Source organism: Fusarium oxysporum, chromosome II, assembly GCF_013085055.1.
Source record: "Fusarium oxysporum Fo47 chromosome II, complete sequence".
Taxonomy (NCBI): Eukaryota; Fungi; Ascomycota; class Sordariomycetes; order Hypocreales; family Nectriaceae; genus Fusarium; species Fusarium oxysporum.
This window is the reverse complement of record NC_072841.1, coordinates 4,661,795-4,675,907: the sequence shown is the minus strand read 5'-3', so window position 1 is coordinate 4,675,907 and position 14,113 is coordinate 4,661,795. Positions and strand designations below refer to the sequence as shown.

The 14,113-nt window shown below is 50.4% G+C and overlaps 4 protein-coding genes across 4 annotated transcripts; 2 read left to right on the top strand and 2 right to left on the bottom strand.

The window, feature by feature from the left end:
* Positions 1 to 745: 745 nt before the first annotated feature.
* On the top strand, positions 746 to 4,447 carry FOBCDRAFT_18633 (SNF2 family N-terminal domain-containing protein). Its single transcript, XM_031174691.3, has 3 exons — positions 746 to 907; positions 958 to 3,898; positions 3,952 to 4,447. The coding sequence occupies exons 1-3, from the start codon at positions 856 to 858 to the stop codon at positions 4,178 to 4,180; spliced, it is 3,222 nt and encodes a 1,073-aa protein (XP_031051476.2). The 5' UTR covers positions 746 to 855; the 3' UTR covers positions 4,181 to 4,447.
* Positions 4,394 to 6,311, bottom strand: FOBCDRAFT_18629 (pyridoxal-dependent decarboxylase). Its single transcript, XM_031174690.3, has 2 exons — positions 5,832 to 6,311; positions 4,394 to 5,781 (listed from the first exon to the last, which is right to left on the bottom strand). The coding sequence occupies exons 1-2, from the start codon at positions 6,109 to 6,111 to the stop codon at positions 4,715 to 4,717; spliced, it is 1,347 nt and encodes a 448-aa protein (XP_031051475.1). The 5' UTR covers positions 6,112 to 6,311; the 3' UTR covers positions 4,394 to 4,714.
* Positions 6,312 to 8,167: 1,856 nt separating this feature from the next.
* FOBCDRAFT_316216 (Metalloenzyme, LuxS/M16 peptidase-like protein) lies at positions 8,168 to 11,507 on the bottom strand (the record flags this gene model as incomplete). Its single annotated transcript, XM_031174689.3, has 3 exons — positions 11,076 to 11,507; positions 8,299 to 11,022; positions 8,168 to 8,255 (listed from the first exon to the last, which is right to left on the bottom strand). Exons 1-3 carry the CDS (start codon positions 11,360 to 11,362, stop codon positions 8,168 to 8,170), a joined length of 3,099 nt encoding a protein of 1,032 aa, XP_031051474.3. The 5' UTR covers positions 11,363 to 11,507.
* A 763-nt stretch (positions 11,508 to 12,270) lies between these two features.
* FOBCDRAFT_269949 (myosin-like coiled-coil protein-domain-containing protein) lies at positions 12,271 to 13,830 on the top strand (the record flags this gene model as incomplete). The annotated part of the gene is made up of 5 exons (XM_059611434.1): positions 12,271 to 12,454; positions 12,531 to 12,802; positions 12,852 to 13,000; positions 13,053 to 13,296; positions 13,348 to 13,830. The coding sequence occupies 5 exons, from the start codon at positions 12,271 to 12,273 to the stop codon at positions 13,828 to 13,830; spliced, it is 1,332 nt and encodes a 443-aa protein (XP_059464240.1).
* Positions 13,831 to 14,113: the final 283 nt, after the last annotated feature.

Genomic DNA, 14,113 nt, shown 5'->3' with positions numbered 1-14,113 from the left:
TCGCCCCTTGAAGTGGCAAATCCAAGATCTCAGCATCAGGGTCCAAAATTGAACGGCAGCGACAATCTACTGCCGTTTGCAATATGAGATACTGCGGGGTTTCAGAACATACTGGGATATCAAAATGTAGATGCTAATACTAGACTTAGCAAGGCTTCTACCAGTATGAGTTTTGCTATATAATGAGCTATAAATGAACTCTTAATCTATGATGCAACTTATGGCGAACGGTTCTTGTAAGTGAGATTGGCCAATGTTTTCTGTCCCCGATCCTGCCAGGAACGATGCACCCCAATCAGATCGACAATCAAGACCCCCTGGCCCCTGACACGTGCCTGCGCGTAGCGGGGTGCTCTTTCTGACACTGTGAATCGTGAATTGGGGTATCAAACGGGAAGCAACGCCCCGAAAAAAGGAGCTGGTGGCGATTTGCCTTTAACTTCTATCTGACTTTTTCCCTTCATCCTCACGCTTTCATTGTTCATCCGCTTGGAGTCTTTCTCATCTCATTGAACAAATTCTGTCAATGTCAGTCGTTTGTTTGTGTGATTGTTCTTTTGTTGTTGCCCGCAGTCAATCAATTTGTATCTATTCACGGTCACTGCCCAGCACTGCATTCACGGCTGTGCATTAGTGAGCTGCCAACAGACAGGGGTTCAATTGCCGCCCTTTGCCTTCCACCAGGCTCCCATCGTTTGATCTCAATTTCCTGAAAGAAAACACCATCAAAGACTTTTAATCTTTGTCCTTAATCGTGCAGCTGTGCAATTAAAAGTCCCATTTGGAGGGCGACAAGCTGTCCCATCGCACATCGTATCCTAATCAGCAGAACATCCTCTTGGACCAACTGACATCATGCCTCGAGGTCGCCCTTCCACCCGGGGTACGCCCATCACTGCAGCAGATGGTAAGTCTGATGTTCATAAATGGTTATTATTTCTCACTAAAAAATTCTAGCTTCTAGAGATACATCTACTGCTTCTAATCGAATGACCCGCTCAGCCAGGACTAGAAGTCAGGCTGCCTCGTCTATACCAACTCCCACCCCAGCTGTAGATATTCAGCAAGATGCTCCCTTTGGGTCACGCCCAAGAGGAAGACCTAAGAAGAGTATCCCCGAAGTCGAGGCATCACCTCTGTCTCAATTTCCTACTTCTGACATCGCACTTCCCACTAAACGACGTGGCCGCCCAAGCAAAGCACCCATCATTGAGAGCGAGTCTGTATCATCAGTTCCCACGCCACTAGACCCAGATACAGGGAGCGATTATTCAACTCCTGCGTCTAGCAAAGTGCCAACCCCGGCAGCAGTCGATCATGGTAAATCAACTATCTTCGAAGTTCAACTTCCTGCTCCTTCTACCTCTCGCCCCGTTGACCGCGAGAGAGGTCTGCACAAGAGCGCATATTCTATGAACTCGAGGGCCAAAGGCCGGATGGTGATTGAAGACTCGGACGACGAAGATTTTGACAATTATCGAAACGCTCAAGTAGCTCGTCGCCTCCAGGATGAAGAACTCAAGCAAGCATCCAGTGCCGCATCATCATCACTTCCCTTACGAAGAAGCACCAGACCTTCGCTCTCCGGTAGTTTCAACACTCCCGCTCAGGCTTCTGTCAAGCGAGAACGAGCATCGACCCTGACTGACTCTACCGCTAAGCGTGGTCGCCCAGCGAAAAAGCCTAAAGTCATCGCCGACTCAGATGACGAGGAAATTGACATGGATGCGGAGATAGCCCAAGGGCTTGACCTGGACAGCGGCTCCTCATTGAGCTCATACGAGGATGAATCCTTTGCCGATGATGACGCTAGCGACAAGGAAGCAGCTCGATACATCTCCAGTGATGACGAAGACGTTCCAATGGCTATGTCGAGAAAAGCGGCCGGAAAGCGGCCAGCACGTCCCATGGCACGCACCGTACCCCGTGTCAAGGCACCTGCTGCGACTTTTGCCCACTCCGCAAGGAAAGCCGCGCAAGCTGACGGCCCGTCTGGTGATGAGCTCGATGCATTGGAAAGCGCTTTAGGTGATGCTGAGTCTACAGACTTCGCAACTGATAACAATGACGGCTACATCGACTTGAGTAGTAGCGATGCTGATGCAGATGACGCCGATAACAGAGACCATCTCGCGACTATCGCCAACAACCGAAGGGCTTTCAGGAACCAGGGTGTGAGCAGACGTGCCATTAGAGAACGAGAGCGTTTGGAGAAAAACCACCCTGAGATCATAGGCATGTGGGACAGGATTAAAAAGGAGCCAGTGATCAAGGCTGGGAAGGCTACACAACCGGAAAGAATTTCACGCCAACTCAAGCCATTCCAACTTGAAGGTCTTGCTTGGATGATGGAGATGGAGAAGGCAAAATACGAAGGTGGCTTACTCGGTGATGAGATGGGATTAGGCAAGACAATTCAGGCCGTGTCTCTGATTATGTCCGATTATCCCGCGAAACAGCCGTCGCTGGTTCTCGTGCCTCCAGTTGCGCTCATGCAATGGCAACAAGAGATCAAGTCTTACACCGATGGTGCCTTGAACACATTTGTTTTCCATGGAACAAACCAGAAGACCAAGGGGATCACCGTGAAGGAACTCAAGAAATTCGACGTTATCATGATGTCGTACAACAGTCTCGAGTCAGTCTATCGCAAGCAGGAAAAGGGTTTCAAGCGCAAGGATGGCATATACAAGGAGAAGAGTGCTATTCATGCGATCGATTTCCATCGGGTTATTCTGGACGAAGCACACTGTATCAAAACACGCACCACCATGACAGCCAAAGCATGCTTTGCTCTCAAGACTACCTACCGGTGGTGTCTGACGGGCACGCCTCTGCAGAACCGCATCGGAGAGTTCTTCTCTCTGGTTCGTTTCCTACAAGTCGACACCTTCGCGTCGTATCTCTGCAAGCAGTGTCCGTGCTCCACGCTTGAATGGTCGATGGACGAGCACAGTCGTTGCACTGGGTGCAAGCATCCGGGAGTGCAACATGTTTCTCTGTTCAACCAAGAGCTATTGAACCCTATTCAGAAATATGGGAATGCAGGCGCAGGCGCAACGGCTTTTGAAAGACTGCGTTTGATGACAGATCGCATCATGCTGCGCCGTCTAAAGAAAGACCACACCAACTCTATGGAACTTCCAGTCAAGGAGGTTTATGTTGACCGACAGTTTTTCGGAGAAGAGGAGAACGACTTCGCGAATAGTATCATGACGAACGGCCAGCGCAAGTTTGATACGTATGTCGCTCAGGGTGTTCTCTTGAACAATTATGCCAACATTTTTGGCCTCATTATGCAGATGCGACAAGTTGCTGACCACCCTGATCTCATTCTGAAGAAGAACGCTGAAGGAGGGCAAAACGTGCTCGTTTGTTGCATCTGCGATGAGCCTGCCGAAGACACAATCCGTAGCAGGTGTAAGCATGACTTTTGCAGAGCCTGTGTCGGTAGCTACGTCCGCTCTACTGATGAACCTGATTGCCCCCGTTGTCACATCCCCCTCTCGATCGATCTGGAACAGCCAGAGATTGAGCAAGATGAGAATCTCGTCAAGAAAAACTCCATCATCAACCGAATCAAGATGGAGAACTGGACCTCCTCTTCCAAAATTGAACTTCTAGTCCATGAGCTACACAAACTTCGCTCTGACAACGCCTCACACAAGTCGATCATCTTCTCTCAGTTTACTACCATGCTGCAGCTCATCGAGTGGCGTCTCCGTCGGGCTGGTATCACTACAGTCATGCTCGATGGTAGCATGACACCTGCCCAACGACAGGCCTCGATCGAGCATTTCATGAACAACGTGGACGTTGAATGCTTCCTGGTTTCTCTCAAGGCTGGTGGTGTGGCACTGAACCTCACCGAAGCCTCTCGAGTATTCATTGTTGACCCGTAAGTGTCTGAAACGAACATTGTTATCTGAGTAGCTGCTAACAATTACATAGATGGTGGAATCCAGCCGCTGAGTGGCAGTCCGCTGACCGATGCCATCGCATTGGACAAACTCGACCCTGCACTATCACGCGACTGTGTATCGAGGATTCTGTTGAAAGTCGAATGGTGTTGATTCAGGAGAAGAAGACTAATATGATTCACTCCACTGTCAACTCGGACACCAAGGCCATGGAATCGCTCACCCCCCAGGACATGCAATTCCTCTTCCGTGGTTCATAGACGAACTGGGACAACGGCACAGAGCAAAGAGCAAAGACCTTCATAAAAACTAATTGGTCTTTATGAAAACTGGAAATACGGGGACATGAATATGTACAGCATGTGGCATTGGCCACCAGACATGCAGGGTGTACGCATGGAGTTTGGAGTTGACATCAGTAAAGATGCCTTGTTCCTTAGAACGATTTGATTTTGGCACTCGGAGATTCAAACATGTATAAATTTAATGAACGAATTAAAGTATCTGAGAAGACCTGTGTGACCCCGTGATTTGTAATAAATGCAGGTGCCGTGGTACAACATGTCTCGCAAGAGATTACAGAGGTGTCTGAGATTGACAGTTCAGAAATTAATTATGATCTAATATCCGTCTATCTAGCTCTTTTCTCGTTTTCAAATATTGACTGTCAACTTTTGTGTTTCTATTTTCATCGGCCCATGATGAGATTCAAAACATACGAACAAAAAGATTCTCCAAAGAGAACACGAAAGAAATGGTTTCGCTAGCCATTAAGGTGCAAGAAGTGATTGGAATCACAGACCAAGAAGGGCCTTGGCACCAGGCTCGCTGCAGACGTAGATAACGTCGTGGGCGTTGGAGAAGCCGTTGAACTGAGTGGCAGAGCACTTTGTGTAGGCACCCATGTCCTCGAAGTACAGCCAGTCACCGACATCGAGAATGGAGTCGAAGCGAGTGCTCTCAGTGATGCGGTCGATGCCATCGCAGGTAGGACCCCAGACGGAATACTCGAAGCCCTCGCCCTCGGGAGTGGGATGGGCAGCGGTGGTCTCGAAGAGGGTCTTACCGGAGGCGCGGAGAACCTTGGCGATAGGCTGCTGGTGGTCAAACATGATGTTTGAGAAGTTGCCGTAAACGCCATCGTTGACGTAGAGCATGTAGCCCTTGCCATCGAGAGTGGGGTCCTCAACAGTTCGGCGAGCGATGATGTTGCAGGCGATGGTGAAGGCGGTGGCAACATAGTATCGACCTGGCTCGGCGATGATCTCGATGTTGCTGTGAGGAGGGAAGAACTCGTCGAGGGCGTCGCCGAGGACAGCAGCCATGGTCTCGAAGGTATCGCCGCTGAAGCCACCACCAACGTCGAGGGTGCGCATGTTGAACCCGAACTCGTGGGCCAGCTGGAAGACGGTGTGGGCGTCGCGCACGGCCTTGTAGAAGGCAAGAGGATCAGAGGCACCAGATCCAACGTGGAAGCTGACGCCAACAACGTTGAGACCAAGATCCTTGGCCAGGGCGAGAAGACCCTCAGTGGTGTCCATGGCGGCACCGAACTTCATGCTGAAGCGGCACAGAGACTCGCTGTCGTCGGTCATGATGCGGAGGAAGAGCTCAGCTCCTGGATAGAGCTTGGCGATCTTGTAGAGCTCATCGGCATTGTCAAAAGTCATCTGTTTGACGCCCACAGACTTGACGTATCGGACATACGAGTTAGTCTTGCAGGGTTGGGCGTAGATGATGCGGTCGGGGCTAAGTCCTGCGGACAGGACCTGCTCAATCTCGGTCTTGGAGGCACAATCGAAGCCGGTTCCGAGCTCAGATAGAAGCTTGATGATCTGAGGATCGGGGTTGCACTTGACGGCTGGTGTTTGTTAGTGTGTATCACAGCATATTGTCGAGATTTGTACTCACCATAGAAGGGCCGGACCCGAGGGAGATTCTTCTTCCAGCGAAGATGCTGGCGGTAGACCTCTCCGAGGTCAGCAACGAAGAAAGTATCTTCGTCGCCAGGCTCACACATCTCATGGTCAATGGCCTCCACGCGCTGGTGGAGAGCCTGACCGATGAGTTGCTTTGGAGTAATCACGCCATATTGCTCAAGAGGTTCCTGAAGCAGGGGTTTCTTTAATGCGATATGAGGGTGATTGACATTATGATTGTAGGTGTCGAGGACAGCCGTTGCCATAACCATATCCCAAACAGTTGCGGGGGTTCTTTGGGAAGTTGAAAGAGGGATTAAGTCCGTGGACTAGAAAGACGATACTTTATAGAAAAGTATATGTAGTAGAGTGAAGCTTGAACGTACGGGTTCAGCTGGTGTTAGGGCGGTCGAGAGCGGTAGCAGACTGATCCCTCAGTGGACTGGCGAGGCCTCCTCGACTCTTCCTCGGCAAGAGGAAGAACCTCTGTAAACCTCCTATGCGGCAGCTGACGGGTGTCGAAGAACGACGGGGGAGTGTAGTCGGATCGAGAGTCGTGCAAGACGGAGAGATCGAGGAGCTTATCGTCGAGCAGCAATAGCAGCGGGAGGGGGGATCGCGTTGATGATGTGAGAGGGCTTGCAGAGGCTGAAATCTTTGTCACTGACGAAGCTCACGGCCGGAGGAGCCGTGGTGAAGGCGGTGCCTTTAATAGACCAAAGGCGGGTCGAGTTTGGTGACGAGTTTGAGCAGTTTTCAAGTGCTCAAAGTTGCTAGGTTTTGTTGATAACGGTTGCGTATCAACGGGTGCACGTTGGAGCAGTTGAAGAGTATAAAAATTGTCGTGATGAAACGTGACAAGTTGTCGAAGAGGAGAGAAAGTGGATGGGGAGATGGGGGGGCCACCTTTTTATCTGGTCGGCTCTAGTCTTGGCCCAAGATAGAAAAAAGAGGTCGATGAGTTTAGTTTGGGCTCTGCTGATTCGAAGAAAATTGTGGAGGTCGCGTTTCCGTTGCAGGTTCTAATTGCATTTGCAGGTCCAAAGAATTCCAGGTCCCCAGGTCCAGGTCCAGGTCCAAGAAAGAATGGAGAGAGAAATTTTTACCCTCCACTGTGACGTTGACGAGAGGGGCAGTAAACTCTGTACGTACCGTGTACTTACAGGGGACTTTGAGAATTCGGTGGCGCAGTAGATGAACTGGCGCCTAATTATTGTTGTATAAAATACCTAAACTCTGTATATATTCCTCTCAACAACCAATGTTGAAAATTCGTCACAATTACAGTCACAATTCGTGGCCTGACCTCGTAAGTAATCGCCAACTGTAACTGGCGGTGGATGAACCATCTCGATTCTAGCTACAGGCCTAAGAAACAAGAACCCCGCGCTAAACCCAAAAGCCCCAGCAGCGGTAGAATATCCCATTGGTCTCAGACACTTCCAGAGTCTCGGGAACAAGACACCACACCTTGGAAAAAATGCAAAAATATGTACCGATACATGCAGTCCGTGCATGTGCATTTCCCAGTATAGAAGCCCGTTACGTTCCGGGTCTTTTCAAAGGTTTTCTTGACCGACAGAGTCACAGTCAAGAGTCTGGCCTGTAAGCGTCATGTCCTTTCCTTGGTATTTAGCATAAAGACCCAATAATTCCCTCAGTAAATAAACAAATCACAATACCACGAACCGCGTAAGGCTGGAGCTTATTCCGCGGTCAGGCACCATTGACCAACCCCTGGCTATCACTTCCCATCGTCATATTCTCCATCAAAAGGACACCGTCAACAAAGCCTTTTTAATGCCTCTCTAGTATTTATCGCATACGAATAGACGAATCGGCATGTTCTTCCGTCCGAGCATCTGTAACAGTCATACAGCATGTCAACGTTGGTCACTCTGTAACACATCACATGCATGTACTCTGCTCTTTAGTCCAGTAAATCCATCGCTCAAGGACTCCGGCTCTGATAGAACGAGCTACCACCTCTCTTCATCCATCACACCGACTCCCTTCTTCCACAATCTCCCCAGTCTCCAATCATAGAACTCCTCGTGCTTGGTGCTTTCGCTCCGCAGCCTCGAGGGTTTCCACAACAGATGCCAAGGTGAAAGTAGCTTCCAGAAATCAAGATAGACAGAAAAGAAAAAGAAGGGCTGTATCTGCTCTTGCGTTGCTCTGTGGTCTCTGTACCATTGCATAGGTAAAGAGATGTATCGTATCTGAACGCGTAACGAGGCAAAAAATCCCTCGTGTTCACATAGGGTGAAAAGTTCCGCTGCGATGCAATGTGAGGAGGGTCATTTATGCTTTGTTCATCTGTGTAATTTACACTTCATCGTACACGCCATCATACAGCTGTAACTCCAGCTGCTCATTGCTCATCCAAACCTCTAGCATGCTGATGCTTCCAACTCTAGGTCGTTATTAGCTTCGTAATCGTTTTCTTTTGGCCTTACTCGGCGCCCTTGACATCCATTTCGCGGATCTTCCATTCGCCATCAACCCAGGACTGCTTCTCTCCAAGGAAGGCGACTCTGCCTTCGCCCTTGGCCAGTCCGTCAACGAGGTAACGCTGCGCCACTTCGCGCACTTGGTCCTTGGTAACGTCAAGAAGCTCTTCACGCTTCTTCTGCTTCATCTCCTCAGTGATTCCTGAGAGGAATCGGCCCATACCCTCCTGGTTCACAGATTTGGGGGCATCAACTCCCTGGAACACAGAGATCTTGGCCTCCTCAAGGTCACGGTCCGACCACTTCTTATCGACGGCCCATTGCCCAGCACCGCGCATGATGCTCAGTGTGTTTTGAGGGTTAGGGTCACGGTAAGAGTAGAAACCAAAGAGGCCGTCAAGAGGTCGAGAGTAAGCACCTCCACCATATGCGCCACCCTTCTCACGGATTTCGTGATGCAGATGCTTATGTGTAAGAAGCTGTGACAGGATCTGGAGAGGTGCACCCTCCGCTGCTGTGTACGATGTGGTTGGTACTGACAATCCACCATAGTAAACTTGGTAAGGAAGAGGATAAAACGTCTTGCTATCCTTGGGAAGCTGGCGGGGAGAGGGGTTCTTCAGGTCGAGAGGATCGCGGGAGAGGTTGCCCACAAACTTCTGCAGGGAAGCACCATTCTCTGCAACACTCTCTGGGCCGCAGGTAATTGCTGTACGCAGGTTTCCACCTGCAAGTGCAATGCTCTGAATCTGCTTCAGCTTGGAGATAACATCTTCAAGCTTGTCCGTCTCAGGTCGGCTAGCTAAAGAAGTCACCAGCTGCACTTGAGAGAGGCCGGAAACTTGCTGTCGCAGCCACGAGGAACGGGTAAGACCAGACTCAGCACTACCCATCGCGAATCGATGTCCAGTGGATGCAATATCGTTCACAACACCGTCAGCAGATGCCTGAAGCAGCTGTCGAATTCTGAGGGCTGCCTCGGGGCTGTCGAAATCGGTTCCCAAAACGAGCTTCTGGATGATATCGAACATGACAGGAACGTTGCGATCTAGGGCCATACCGGTGAAGATGAGGCCTTCACTAGCTGCGTGGAAATCGGTGGGAGATGGTGTGCAGTGGTAACCAACTGAAACGCCACCAGTCTTGAGCTTGATCAGGTCTTCAAGCTGCTCCATGTTCAGGTCCTTAGTACCAAGACGCATGATGCTGTCAGTGAACAGAGGGACCAGCTCGCGAAGCTCATCAGGCAAGTTCTCCAATGTGTTGATAGCACGGAAGTATGTCAAGCCGTTCGTAGGAGCCTCGTGCCACTGGATCTTGGTGCCGTTGGCATTCTCGTCTCGCACAACCACAGGCTCCTTGCTTCGGGGAATATCCTTGACGTGGACAGTGGGCAGACAGCCGAGGTCCTCGGTGTTGGTCTTGTTTTGTTCGACCAGCAACTCCTGCTCTTGCTTCTCGAAATGCTTGCGGGCGTTCTCTTCACTGCCAGCCTCCTTGATAGCTGCCTGGATTCTGGTAGAAAGTCGCTCCTGTTCCTCCTTGACAAGATCCTCACCGTAGGTGGTTGAAGGGGCCATTGTGAACGTCAAAGTGTTATCGTTGAGCAAATACTTATCGATGAGACCCTCCAGGTAGTTACCCTCGGCCATCTTGGTTTGGAAACCATTGATGGTGTCGTTCCAGGCCAACGAGTCAAAGGGGTCCACACCGTTGAACCACTTGGGCTTGAGACGGTTCAGCATAGAAAATCCAAAGTTGGCAGTCTTATGCTTGAGCGATAACTCAAGCTGGTGGAGGGATCCGTCGATCTTGGTTTTGTCAAAGCCCTTCTCTCGGACGTCCCTCAAGATCTGTTGAACCTTCTCCTTGAGCTTAGGAACGTCTGCCTCCTGAACACCGGTGAGACCAATAGAGAAAATTCCCTTCTTAGCAGAGCTGTCATATCCAGCGTTGGGGCTCCAATCAGCGCCCATGCCAGCCTCAACAAGACCTCGGTACAGAGGAGAACCATAACCATCCATCAAGAGGGTTGATAGAAGTGCCAGAGAGAAAGACTCCAGCACATCTGTGGTGTCACCCATGATCCATGACACAGAGGTCTTGTACTGACGATCAGGGTCGACAAGAGGATCAAGTGGTCCGTACAGAGTAACTTCCTTGGGGCCGCTCAGTGTTACGGGTTCGTGAATTTGCTTGTCACCCTGGATCTTCTCGAAAGCCTGGAGCTGAGCATCGACCTGCTGCAAGTGGTCAACCAAGGGCATATCACCGTAGGTGAAGACCTTGGCGTTGCTGGGGTGGTAGTGCTCGGCGTGGAACTTTCGCAGTTGCCCGTATGTCAAGTCTGTGATCTTCTGGGGGTCGCCACCCGAGTTGTTGATATCGGGGAAGATATGGTCATGGAAGCGAATGTAGTAAAGATATCCAGCATCCGACATCTGACCCTTCATTTCGTTGTAAACGACACCCTTGAATACCAATTTCTTGCTCGCCTCATCCTCAGCAAGTGGGTTCTCAGGACCAATTCGCCAACCCTCCTGGGTAAAGTCGGACTTCTTAAGCAGTGGGTGCAATGTTGAGTCAAGGTACACAGACATAAGGTTCTTGAAGTCCTGCGCGTTGGTTGTCGCAAAGGGGTAGAAAGTATGGTCTGATGCCGTGAACGCGTTCATAAAGTTCGATAGTGTTCGCGGAAGCATCTTAAAGAAAGGGTCACGAATGGGATATCTATAGACAGTCAGCATTCTCTGCTTCCATGTCTATATCAAGACGAGTCGTACTTTTCGCTACCGCATAGTGTCGTATGCTCTAGAATGTGAGGAATACCAGTATCATCCGGAGGGTTCGTCTTGAAACCGATCGAAAAGACATTGTTGCTGTCGTCGCGGGCAATGTGCAGATAATCGGCTCCTGTCTTGTCATGCTGAAGGTGAAGAGCCGTCAACTCAAGCTCAGGAACGTGCTTGGATCGAACAAGGGTGAAGCCATGAAGCTTCTCGCCGGGTTTGGGAAATTGTGAAAGCTCCGTGACGGCCTTTCGAGCGCCGGCGGCGGCGTTACGAAGCATTGTAGCAGAGACGTATAAGAAACAATAAGAGAATTAATAATACAGTAAAATCAAGGAAATAGTGTACAGTCGGATATGCGAAACTATATGAAAGAGTTAAAATTGTCGTTAAACAGTCACCGGAGATTTCGATGTATGTAATGACGCCGGAACGATTCGCCCCGAAAAAGTGAAAGGGTCTGCTTTGTAACCCCAGCAGTTTCCTCATGGAGTGGCCGGGTCCCAGCCCACGTCAGTGCCAAGGACATGCCGTAATTGTGGGTGGCCAGTGGACACTACTCAGTAAGAGGCCACTGTGGGATAGCGCCAAAGCCTCCAAAGCCGCATTAGTGTCCATTGAAGCACTAACTGAGCGGCTCGAGATGCCCACCAGAATCTGTTAGCGACTTAGCAATTATCAACATAATCACCACAAAGGTCCATGGCAAAACCTATCCATCTCAAACCTCCATGAGCCCTCCATCTTGTCACACGTTAGCGACTGTATTATTCGATGCCCAACGAACCCTGACTCCAACGTTGTGTCCTTCCAGAATTCATATAGGTCGTACTGTTGCCGTTACTCAGCGTTGGTGTCGATTGCTATCATCATACGGACAAAGCCAATCTTGGTGCGAAGATATTCCCTCCTCAACCACTCAACGTGCCTCTTCGCTGCGAGTGCTTGGCTTGACAATTCATGCGTGAAGCCGACTAACAGCATCTTCTCGCATCTTAGCCGATACCGAATAGTGTTTTGAGTATCATTTTCTCGTTACCACAACTTCAACCCCTCATCTGGCGACGAACATCCCACCCACGATTAACGACGATACATCCCGCTTCGATGCCCCCGGCCTTTCCTGACCTCGTGACCCCCGCCTGAACGATTGCCGTCGCTACCTTGGCCCATCGTAGCTTCGACGGCGATGCCTGCCAGCCAGGTGGATGCTCCTGTAGCCAACGGGCATGACGGACACGCTCATTCACCTACCAAGAAAGGCAAAGGAAAGAAAGGAATGGATAACAACGAGGCATCGCGTCTGCTCCATGCGCGGATATCCCAGCTGGAGCAGGATGCCGCGGGAGATAAGGAGCAAGAGCTGGAGATTGGTGCGTCTCGCCCTCGTCGTCTGCAAGCGGCAGCCTCCCATGGATTCGGAACGATACTGATACGTGGATGGTACAGAACGTGAAGTGAAGAGAGCGAATCGGGATCTCCTTCAGCAGGTATCCAAGATGGACAACATGCAGAAAATCGACCACCTCACCAAGCGGTCTAGTGAACTGTTGGCTGATATGCGACGATTGGAGCGTGAAAATCAGAAGAACAAGCGGCGCGGGGACACCCTACAAAAAGAGAGAGATGCAAGCCGCACGGAGCTTAATAAGACTGTCGGTCTTAAGGAGAAGCTGGAAAAGTTATGTCGCGAGCTCCAGCGGGATAATAACAAGATGAAGGTTTGTGCGAGAGGGCTGACGGAGAGGCGTTGGCTAACTCTATTTGCAGAATGAGAATAAGGAGCTTCAGACGACACAGAAACGGAACAACGCTCACTGGGACGAAAAGTATGCTACACTCTTGACAAAACTCGATGGATATCAGGAAGAAAAAGATACTCCGAAGAAACAAGTCGTGGATATGGAAGTCGACGAGCTGTCAGTCCCAACCATTCTTTTACGTAGAACTCCGCTCACCTTTTGTTCACAGGTTCCGAATTCGCTTCAAATCGTTCATCGAGCAATACGAGTTACGAGAATTGCATTTCCACTCATTAATGCGCACCAAGGAACTCGAAGTGCAGTACCATATGGCGCGATACGAACGAGAGAAGAAGAACGCAGAAGGGGAATCGACGAAGGCGCGACATCTACAGGCGCAGGTCCAGGCGTTTACCAAGACAGAAACTGAGCTGAGGAATCAGCTAAATGTTTACGTTGATAAGTTTAAGCAGGTGGGTGGACTCGGATAAGATAGTTCGGCATGTTGACTAATGGCACAGCAGGTGGAGGATACCTTGAACAACAGTAACGATTTGTTCCTATCATTCCGCAAAGAGATGGAGGATATGTCGAAGAAGGGCAAGCGGTTAGAGAAGGAGAACGAAGCCCTGAAGCGACAGAAGGAGGCGACAGCTGCCAACATCATCCGCATGGCCGAAGAGCGCCAGGAGTGGAAGAAGAAGACAGAAACCGCCGAGAAGAAGACCGAGAAGCTCATGAGCATTATCCAGCAAATGCAGCAACAAGGGCGTAGGGTGCCACCCGGAATGTCCAACACCGTCGAAAGCGGTTACTCCGATAGTCACGGAGGAAACGAAGGAGACGAAAGCGACTACTCCGACGAGGAAGGCGAGGAGGAAGAACTTAGCGAGTTCGACGACGATACAGAGGAGGAACCACAAGGCAACGAGCAAGGAACGCCAGTGGCCTATGGTCCTGAACGTCCCCCTCAGCCGGTTCCTTCGGCGGCGACAAACGGGCACTAGGAGGCCACTCGGAAGGGGGCTCAAACTGGAGCCAGTGTCAAGAAAAGACTCCCCAGCTTTCACCTGAAAAATCCCTTTTCCGCTGTGAACTTGATGGTCCAGGCTATCTTGTATCAGGCGCAGAACTGGGGAGTTGTAGCTTTTGGGGGCGTGATGATGGCTTCGCGCGTACCGAAAGAGTAAGGATCTTGTTAGTTGGCTACTGGTTGGGCTACTTGCTAGAGATGCTTTTTTGTTGCTGTTTGTTGTTGCTGCTTCGCTATTGCGTGTAAGATGTATTGTC